The sequence below is a fragment of the Eimeria acervulina genome, genomic scaffold, assembly GCF_000499425.1.
Source record: "Eimeria acervulina Houghton genomic scaffold, Eah_scaff1202, whole genome shotgun sequence".
NCBI lineage: Eukaryota > Apicomplexa > Conoidasida > Eucoccidiorida > Eimeriidae > Eimeria > Eimeria acervulina.
The window spans coordinates 1-10,343 of record NW_013549362.1 but is presented as its reverse complement, the minus strand read 5'-3'; the positions used below and the strand labels follow the sequence as shown (position 1 = coordinate 10,343).

Below are 10,343 nucleotides of genomic sequence, written 5' to 3'. Positions count from 1 at the left end.
TTATATTTATATTTATATTTATATTTATATTTATATTTATATTTATATTTATATTTATATTTATCGATGCACAAGAGCGCTGACTGTTGTTTTTTCCTGCGGTGTCTGCTCACCTAAATTATTATTTAAATAATAAAAATAAAAAACAGAAATTCAAAATTAATTATTTCTTTTAAAGTAATAACAGCAAATTAAATAAACATTCTTTCGCAACCGGGCGTCAAAGTACACACAAACATATTTATATAAATATATATATAAATATATAAATATATAAATATAAATATAAATATATATAATCGCTTCTATCTCTTATACAGATAAACAAGAACAAAGAAAGAAAAGAAAAAGAAAAGAAAAGAAGGCTTTGTATACTGAATTAACTCCTGTTGCTGCAGCAGCAGCAGCAGCAACAGCAGCAGCAGCAGAATGCGCGGGAGGATAATTGGTAGTATAAAGCATCAAATGTTTATTGCTGCATTATTTTAATGAGTTTTTTAAATATCTACCGACTCAACTTTAGGAAATATAAGAAGAAAGAAGGTTATTTGTGCTGCTGAAGCTGTTGCAGCTGCAGCTGCTGCAGCAGCAGCTGCTGCTGCTGCTGCTGCAGCTGCAGCAGCAGGAGGGCCCTTAAGGGTGTGTGTGCAGTATTTAGTGCCCGTTGAGGCAGAAGAATTTATATTTGCTTCCTTCTCATGTTTTCACCCCTTTTGATTTTTCTTTTGCTTCTTTATTACCTCCGTTTTATCATATACACCCGCTGCTGCAGCAGCAAGCCTGAGCCGACAGCAGCAGCAGCAGCAGCAGCAGCAGCAGAGGCCCCGCCGCAGCATCGACACTTCCATAGATTCCCCTGAGGTGTATATACACCTTAAATGCGTCAATCAGTGTATGTACAGCTCAAAATAACATCGGATGAACCGCATGCAGCTACGTTTGCTGCTGCAGCAAGCAGCAGCAAACGAAGCACCTGCAGACTATGGGGGCCCCCAGAGGCCTCCTGCAACGCCAGCTGCTGCTGCAGCCTGCTGCACTCAATATCACAACCGAGACCAGCAGCAAAAGCAGCAGCAACAGCAGCAGCAACAGCACCAACAGCTCAAGCAACACCAACACCACCAACACCAGCAACAGCAGCAAAAGCAGCAGCAGCAGCAGCAGCAGCAGCAGCAGCTTCAGCACCAACAACAACAGCAGCAGCAACAACAGCAGCAAACTCAGCAGCAGCAGCAACAGCAGCAGCAGCAGCAGCTGGGTTGTGCAGCAGGTGCTGCTGAGCCCGATGTTGAGGTCTGGAAGCCTCTCTTCTTTTCAAACCCCGAGGAATTCACAGCGAACGCCTTCTCCTCAGAGCATGTTGCAGATGCAGCAGCAGCAGCATCAGCTGCTGCTGGTGCTGCTGCTGCTGTTGATGCTGCAGCAACAGCAGTAGCTGCAACAGAAGCAGCTGTACCAGCAGCAGCAGCAACAGCTGCAGCGGCAGCAACATCAGACACCCATGCAGGAAACTTGAGCAGCAAAGACCTCGACTTGCTGCAGCCTGTCTCCGCCACTTTCTTCTTCAGCGCGGCCCCCCGTAGCAGCAGCAGCAGCAGCAGCAGCAGCAGCAGCAGCAGCAGGAAGGTGCGTGCTTGTTCAGGTATTAGAGGGTTGAAGCGCAGCTGTCCTTCTCCCTGTCTCGCTGCTTCGGTGCCTGAGGGGCCCCCGGGGGCCCCCCTCTCCCCTGTAGACAATTTGTCTTCTAATTTATTATTTTCTTCTTTCTTTAATGCAGCAGCAGACGGCAGATACAACGCAGCAGCAGCAGCAGCAGCAGCGCGCGCTGCTGCAGCGGGGGGCCCCTGGGGCCCCTCTGCAGCAACAGCAGCAAATGCGCAGCCACCACTGTCTTCTCGGGTTCGAGAGGAAAACACTCAACACAAATATTGCAGCAGCAGCAGCAGCAGCAGCAGCAGCAGCAACGTTTTATTGGGAACAGCAGCAGCTGAGGAGCTGTGGGGTGCAGCAACAGCGACAGCACCCAACCGCAGTCAGGCTCCAAGGCTGCTGCTGCCTTCACATGCGCAGCAGCAGCAGCAGCGGCAGCGTCAGCAGCAGCATGCGCAGCCACTGCAGCTGCAGCAACCACAGCGGCCGCTGCAGCGGCAGCCCTCGACGCTACACAGCGACGATGAAGAGGCAGCAGCAGAAGCATCAGAAGCAGCAGAAGCAGAAGCAGCAGCAGAAGCAGAAGCAGCAGAAATAGCAGAAGCAGCAGAAACAGCAGAAGACATTACAGCAGCAAAAGGAGGGCAGCGCACTCGGCTGACGTCCAGCGCTGCTGCTGCTGCTCCTCCGCCAGACTACCCACGTCGCTATCATCATCAATATCAGCAGCAGCAGCAGCAGCAGCAGCGGGGGCAGCGTGCACATCTGGCGTCAACAGCAGCAGCTCGCGAGGCCAGCCGCAGAGCTCTGATGAATAGCCTAAGATTTACCTCCCACCTCAGCAGCAGCAGCAACAGCAACAGCAACAGCAGCAGCAACAGCAGCAGCAGCAGCGCTTCACCAGCAGCAGCAGCAGCAGAAGCAGAAGGAGCAGCAGCAGAAGGTCCAATGCATTTCCATACAACAGATTCTTCAGACGATTCAAATCCAAGCAGTGCCCGCATTCGCATGCGAACAGCAGCAGCAGCAGCAGATGCAGCAGCAGCAGCGCCAGCAGCAGCAGCAGCATCTCCGCATTCCGCTTCTCGTTTGAGCGGCAGCAGCAGACGGCCTTTGACGGTCCGCCAGGTAATTGGTTTGGCTCTCCGCAGCCGCAACCGCAGCAGCAGCAGCAGCAGCAGCAGCAGCAGCAGCAGCAGCAGCAGCAGCAGTGTAAATCCTTCTTGGCAGAGCGCGTTGTGTTACAGTCGGCGTTCCTTCTCTTCTTTAGAGCGTGAAGCACTTCTCTTTTATTTGCAGCTCGTTGCTGCATTTGAAGCCAGCTGGGTTGCTGTTAGACCCATTCCCTCCAGCAGCAGCAGCAGCAGCAGCAGCAGCAGCAGCAGCAGCAGAAATGCTAACGTGAGGAACACACAGACGGCTTCACATACATTTGGTTTGCTGTTGCTGTTGCTTTTGTTGTTGCTGCTGCTGTTGCTGCTGCTGTTGCTGCTACTGTTGCTGTTGCAATTGCTGCTACTGTTGCTGCTATTGCTGCTGCAGTTGCTGCTGCTGCTGCTGCTGCTGCTGCACACGTGGATAAGTTGCCTGTTGTTTGCGGTGTATGTGCAGCGCGAGGAAGCAGCAGCAGCACCGAATGTAAATGTTTATTTGGTGCCGCCCTTCTTAGTGCGCGCGCTTAGAAAGGTGCCGCTGACTCCGGCGCAGCTGCAGAGGCTAGCAGCAGCAGAACTGGCCAAGTGCTGCAGCAGCAGCAGCAGCTGCAGCAGGCATGGAGTGCAGCAGCAGCAGCAGCAGCAGCAGCAACTAGGGCCTCAGGCGCTGCTCAAGGCTGCAAAGCAGCGCGTTAAGTTGCCAAATCCACTGACCCTCCGCATGAGGGGAACACGCTCAGCAGCAGAAGCAGCAGCAGCAGCAGCAGCACCAAGTACAGCAGCAGCAGCAGCAGCAGGTGCAGCACCGACGGCACCGGCAGGACGGCGAGCATCAGCTGCAGAAGGTCCCGCAGCAGCAGCGCCCGCTGCAGCAACAGGCGCAGCAGAAGGCGCATCAGGAGCTGCAGCAGCACCAGCAGCAGCAGCAGCAGCAGCAGCAGCAGGAGAGTGTTGCAGTGAAGGTCTTCGTGGTGAGGAGCGGTGGATAGATGTATTTCTTTGCTGCGGAGGTAAAGATATGCTGGCTTTAGATTGGCTTCCCTTCATATCTAGATATCTCTACTTCTGTCTTGCTGCTGCTGTCAGGCAGCAGCAGCAAGCTGCTGCGAGAGAAGGCAGAATCACCTTCAATGAGGGCGCCGTATTCACAGCTGCAGCAGCAGCAGCAGCAGCAGCAGCAGCAACCCCAGCAGCAGCAGCAGCAACCCCAGAAGCAGCAGCACAAAGTCGCTCCACAAGCCCAGCGAATGATCGAGGGAAAACCATCGCCAGGGTCCTTGCACAGGCAGCGCAGCAGCACCAGCAGCAGCAGCAGCAGCAGCAGCAGCAGCAGCAGCAACACCAGCAGCAGGAGCAGCAGCAGTCGGAGCAGCAGCAGCAGCAGGAGCACCAGCAGCAGGAGCACCAGCAGGATTTTGAAGGGGCCTCAGATCGCACTAGCGAGCCAGAGGTAAGGTCTCAACCACTCCCCAAGCGTCATCGTTGCTGCTGTTGCTCCAATTGCTGCTGCTGCTGCTGCTGCTGCTGTTGGGTGTAGGATTGTGGAGGGTGTGATGTTTTTTTCTCGTTTGTTGTTGCTGCTGTCTTCAGGTTGCTGTTGAGGCTTCTCCCCGTAGTGCCGCTGCTTCCAAACCCCTCTCAGGCGGTGCAGCAGGAGCAGCAGCAAGTGCAGCAGCAGCAGCAGCAGGCGAAGAAGCCTCGCTGCTGGAGGTGGAGGTGCCTGTGTTGCTGCAGATGGATTTAGCGTTTGTGCTGCTCGACTATCCCGGCTACGGATACAGCAAAGCAGATCTACCTACTCCCCAAGGTAATCGAACACCCTCACTCTGCTGCTGCTGCTCCTGCTGCTGCTGCTGCTGCTGCTCTTGCTCCTTCTGCTCCTCCTCCTCCTCCTCTTTCTGCTGCTGCTGCTGCTTCTCTTGCTCCTTCTGCTTCTCCTGCTGCTTCTCTTTCTGCTGCTGCTGCTGCTGCTTCTCTTGCTCCTTCCGCTGCTGCTGCTGCTGCTTCTCTTGTTGTTGCTGTTGCTGCTTCTCTTGGTCTTGCTGGTGTTTCTCTTGCTGCTTCTGTTGCTGCTGCTGCTGCTTGTCTTGCTCCTGGTGCTGTTGCTGCTGGTGTTGCTTCTCCTGCTGCTGCTCTTGCAGCATCAGCTTGAATAAACATTGCTTATTTGTTGTTGTTGCTGCTGCTGCTGCTGTTTAGGGTGTCTGGAGAGTGCAGTGGATGGGCTGACGGCGGCGTTGAGAAAACTTACCGCAGTCATCGGCACAAACTGCAAACTCAGAGTAATCCAACCAACGACAACCCCTGCTGCTGCTGCTGCTGCTGCTGCTGTTCCTGCTGCTGCTGTTGTTGCTGCTGTTGTTGCTGCTGGTGTTGCTGCTGTTCCTGCTGCTGCTGCTGCTGCTGCTGTTGCTGCTGGTGTTGCTGCTCCTGCTGTTGCTGCTCTTGCTGCTGCTGCTGCTGTTGCTGCCGCCGGTGTTGCTGCTGCCGCTGGTGCTGCTGCTGTTGCTGTTGCTGTTGCTGCTCTTGCTGTTGCTGCTGTTGTAGAGAGAGAATAAAGAGATACTGCGAGGGACAGAGAAGACGAGAGACGAAAAATAAAATAAAAACAAACAAAGACATAAAAAAGAAGAGAGACAAAGAGACAGACTCGCCTTCTCTTTTTATTATTTTATTTTAGTTTAATCCCTGCTTATTTATGTTTAGTTTTTTATTTCTTCGGTTTGTTCATAATAATTTATTTTCTGTTGTCTGTTGATATTTTTTATTTTATTTTTTTATAATTGTTTATTTTATTTTGTTGTTTTGCTTGCAGCTGCATGTGCTGGGCTATTCGCTGGGAGCAGCAGTTGCGCTGGAGACGGCAAATATAATATGCAAAGAGCTGCTCTCAGTTAGAAAGCAGCGCCACAGCAGCAGCAGCAGCAGCAACAGCAGCAGCAACAGCAGCAGCAGCAACAGCAGCAGCAGCAGCAGCAGCGGCAACAGCAGCGACAGCGAAGGCGCAGCAGCACCTGCTGTTGCTGATTCTTCTTTGTTCATGAAGACCCCTACGTTCGCTGTCTCTACTCCTGTTGCTGCAGCAGCAACAGCAGCAAATCTACTATCTCCTGTAGATGCATTCAAATCATGGGTGCCACAAGCTAGTAGGGAATGCAGCAGCAGCAGCAGCAGCAGCAGCAGGGGCAGCAGCAGGGGCAGAAGCAGAAGTGACAGCGGCAGTAGAAGCAGCAACAGTATAGACGGTAGGACAAAGAAGAACAGGGGCTCTCGCCTAGCTCGCAGCAACAGCAGCAGCAACCTGAGAAGCAGCAGCAGATACAGCAACAGTAGCAGCAACAGAAGCAGCAACAGCAGCAGGAAGAACAGCGAAAGTGCAGCAGAAGAGCTCCATGTATTCGCCTCTCCCCTGCGGCCTCAGCCTGCAGCAGCATATGCATCCCCTGCCTCTGGAAGCAGCAGCAGCAGCAACAGCAGCACCAGCAACCGCAGCAGCAGCAACAGCAGCAGCAGCAGCAGCAGCAGCGAAGATGGTTTTGAGGGGAGAAGTGGCTTAGGGGTGCCTAATGCCTCTGCTGATTTAATAGCTGCTGCAGCAGCAACAAAAGATCTGGGCATGCCGTTCCGCATGTTCTTACAAGAGACAATGCCATACCAGAGAGGCAGCAAGCGCAACCGACAGCAGCAGCAGCAACAGCAGCAGCAGCAGCAGCAGCAGGAGGGGGAGTGGGGTGTTGAAGGTGAAACAGAAGAAGCTGCGGTGTCTTTTCGCGGCTTGCTGCTGCTCGCTGCCTTCACCTCGACAGCAGATTGTGCTGCTGCTTTTTTGCCGCTGCCTCAGCCGCTAACTTCAGTCTTCAAATCTCTTATTGAATTCATTCAAGATACAAATACAGTGTATATACTGCTGCTCCCCCTGCTGCGGCCCCTGCTGCTGCTCCTGCTGCTGCTGCTGTTCCCGCTACCTGCTGCTGCTGCTCCTGCTGCTGCTGCTCTTGTTGCTGGTGCTGCTCCAGTTCCCGATGCCTGCTGCTGCTGATGCTGAGAATGTCCTGCTAGCTGCTGCTGCAGTTGCTGCTGCTGATGCTTCTGCTGTTCCCGCTACCTGCTGCTGCTGCTGCTGCTGTTGCGCCGTCTCTCTAGCATATCTACTGTCTTGCGTTGCTGCTACTTGTCGTCTTTGCCCTCACAGCAGCAACAGCGTCAGCATCAACAGCAACACCTGCAGCAGCAACAGCAGCAGCAGCAACAGCAGCAACAGCAGCAACAGCAGCAGCAGCAGCAGTTTGTGAGGGTGTTGTATATTTTTGTGCTTTAGGTGGAATAACGAAATCGCCATGCGCACATTCTGCCGAACTCTTCTTCAAGGTAAATAAATAAATAAATAAATAAATAAATAATAAATTAGTTAATTAATTAATTAATTAGTTAATTTGTATGTAATGAAGACAATAAATATATTTTATCAGATATATTTTTTAAAGAGTTTGAATCCATTAAGCAATAAACACAATAAATATTTACGTCGAGAGTATAATGTACATTGTATATATCTAGTATATACTGTATATAATAATATATATAATATATATAATATATATTATATATTATATATATATATTATCTATTATATATTATATATTATATATATTATATGCATGCGGCGTCAAGCAGCCGACAAAACGAAGGGAGTTTGGAGTTGTTAATAATAAAAACACTTGCGTATTAAATAATTATGATTAAAAAGAAAACAGCAAATGATCTGCTTGACACAGCACTAAGCACATCCTCTTCTTTTGTCCACAAGCATTCCAGACACGCCAGCAGCAGCAGCAGCAGCAGCAGCAGCAACAGGATATATGGCAACAGGATATATATCACTAGTGCGTTGTTTCGTTGGGTGTACGTTGCATGATGTAGTTGGTGTGCCTCTCAAGTCTCGTCCGTTTGCTGTGTTTCTGCTGTTGCTGCTGCTGTTGCTGCTGCTGCTGCTGCTGCTGCTGCTGCAGGAGGTTCGTTGTTTCGGGGGAGTCACTTGGTTATAGTGCACGGCACTGAAGACAACATGGTGCCGTCCTGGATGGGGAGACGCCTCTTTACACTCGCAGGTCAAAGCGGGGCCCTTCATCAATCACACCAGCAGCAGCAGCAGCAGCAGCAAAGGCGGCAGCAGCAGCAGCAGCACCAAAGGCGGCAGCAAAAGCAACGCCTTTCTCCCTTACACCCCAAAGAACGCTTTCCTGCAGCCTCCTCTACCCCTAAAAATGAATCTCACCTAGCAGCAGCACCAGCATCAGCAATAGGATCGCCAGCAGCTGCTGCTGCTGCTGCTGCTGCTGCTCCGTTGGAGGCTGAGGTGTCTGTACACCGGGGGTTGTTGTGGGGTTCAACTTCACCGCTCTTCGATGGATTAAATGAAGGCGCTGAGGATTCAGAAAGAAATATTTTGCCGGTGGCGTTTCACGCAGTCGCAGCCGAACCAATGCAGCAGCAGCAGCAGCAGCAGCAAGCAGCAGCAACAGCAGCAGGTGAAGCGTTTACTATACCGCTTGAGTTAGATCCTTTTGCAGAAGAATTTGCTAGCGGGGTTCCGATTCATCGATTGCCTCTGTTGCATGCAGTGAGAGATAAACAGCAGCAAACAGCAGAGCAGCACTCCCCAGCCTACAGCGACTCAGATGCCAGCAGCAGCAGCAGCAAGAGAAGCAGCAGAAGCAACAGCAGCCGCAACAGCAGCAGCAGCAGCAGCAGAAGTATCTCCGATGCACAAGAGTCTACAGGCAGCAGACCGGGTACTGCAGCGCTGAGCCCTCGGGGGTTTTTTCCAATTTCAGCGAGGTGTAGAGACACCCCAGAGCCAGCGGATACTAAGGGAGAGACAGCAGCAGCAACAGCAGCAGCAGCAGCAACAGCAGCAGCAGCAGCAGCTTCACATCATTCCGATGAGTTCGATCCCACAGCCACTCCTTCACCTGCAGACTCCGCTGAAGACACCCCGGGCCCTGCCTCGTGCCCGGGGTGTATGCACACTCCGCACTTGGAGGTAGGTCTTTCTGCTGCTCCTGCTCCTGCTGCGGAGAGCAGCAGCAGCAACAGCAACAGCAGCAGCAGCAGACGGTATATATATAATATATATATATATATATATATATATATATATACGCTGAGGGTGACGATGGCATTCACTAATAATAATTATTGTGTTGTTTTGCATGCAGTTTGTTATGCATATTACACACATATATATAAATATAAGTAAATAAATCTATAAATATGTATATATAATAAATATAATTGCGTTGTTTTGCATGCAGTTTGTTGAGTTGGAAGGTGCCGATCACCGCAGCGTTTGTTCGTCTCCAAAATTTCAAGGGCAAATTTTTCAGTGGATGTACAGCCCAGGGTTTGTACGGGTCTTGAGATAAATGCTTTTTAAATATATATATATATATATATTTAGATGTATTTATGTGCGTGTATAGGTATGTGCCCACCCTAAATAGCAGATGAAAAAGATGCAGAGACACTCGATATGCAGGAAAGCATATAGCTATATATATGTATATATATATATATATATATATCTTTGTGTATAGCTAAATGTGTACCTTGAATAGCAGATGAAGAAGATGCAGAGACACTTGAGATGCAAGAAAAACAGCAAAAGGAGAAGGCTCAAGACAACAGGCAATAAGTGCGTCTATTGCCGAGGAGACAGACAGAAAAATACAAAGTAAAGCCAAGAAGAAAATAAATAAAAGAAATAAAAGAAGTAAAAGGAATATAAACTAAAGCATTCGCACGCCGCGCTTCGTTTGCTGTCAGACGGGCAGCCACGCTGTCTCTACAACTTCGTCTTCGTCTCTGGAGTGCATGCATGTTTCTTTTATAGGTGCATGCATGCGAGGAAGATATATGATATGCATGCAAGCGAGAAAGATATATGATATGCATGCATGCAAGGAAGATATATGATAAGCTTGCATGCAAGACATGCAGTTGTAGATGCATGCATGCGAGGAAGATATATGCACGTTTCCCTTTATAGGTGCATGCATGCAATAAAGATATATGCGTGCATGCAGTTGTAGGTGCATGCATGCATTTGTAGATGCATGCATGGAAAAAAGATATGTGCATGCATGCAGTTGTATTAGCATTCATGCAGTTGTAGTAGCATGCATGCAGTTGTAGTAGCATGCATGCAATAAAGATCTATGCATGCATGCAATAAAGATCTGTGCATGCATGCATAGTTGTAGGTGCATGCATGGAAGAAAGTATTCTTCTTCTTGTTCTTCTTCTTGGGCAAACGACAGCTGTCTATACACCGCAGCGCCAGCACTTGGTTTCTGTTTGCAGTGCGTCGTTGCGCAGCGGCATTTTATTTCGATGAATACACCGAAGAGTTCTCCTTTTTGAATTACTCTCTCTGGGCCCAGTCAATTCATACTCCGCTGATTCATACAGCGAAATGTATATATATATATATACACTTAGCTGTATGAAGCAGTAGCTCAAGCAGCAGTTGTTAATGCT

General features: G+C 49.9%; 2 protein-coding genes across 2 annotated transcripts; both read left to right on the top strand.

Moving 5' to 3' along the window:
* Positions 1-918: 918 nt before the first annotated feature.
* EAH_00057000 (hypothetical protein, conserved) lies at positions 919-7,122 on the top strand (the record flags this gene model as incomplete). Its single annotated transcript, XM_013393776.1, has 6 exons — positions 919-3,051; positions 3,262-4,254; positions 4,395-4,611; positions 5,022-5,086; positions 5,620-6,564; positions 6,997-7,122. The coding sequence occupies 6 exons, from the start codon at positions 919-921 to the stop codon at positions 7,120-7,122; spliced, it is 4,479 nt and encodes a 1,492-aa protein (XP_013249230.1).
* Positions 7,123-7,869: 747 nt separating this feature from the next.
* On the top strand, positions 7,870-9,498 carry EAH_00056990 (hypothetical protein; the record flags this gene model as incomplete). Its single annotated transcript, XM_013393775.1, has 2 exons — positions 7,870-8,824; positions 9,425-9,498. 2 exons carry the CDS (start codon positions 7,870-7,872, stop codon positions 9,496-9,498), a joined length of 1,029 nt encoding a protein of 342 aa, XP_013249229.1.
* Positions 9,499-10,343: the final 845 nt, after the last annotated feature.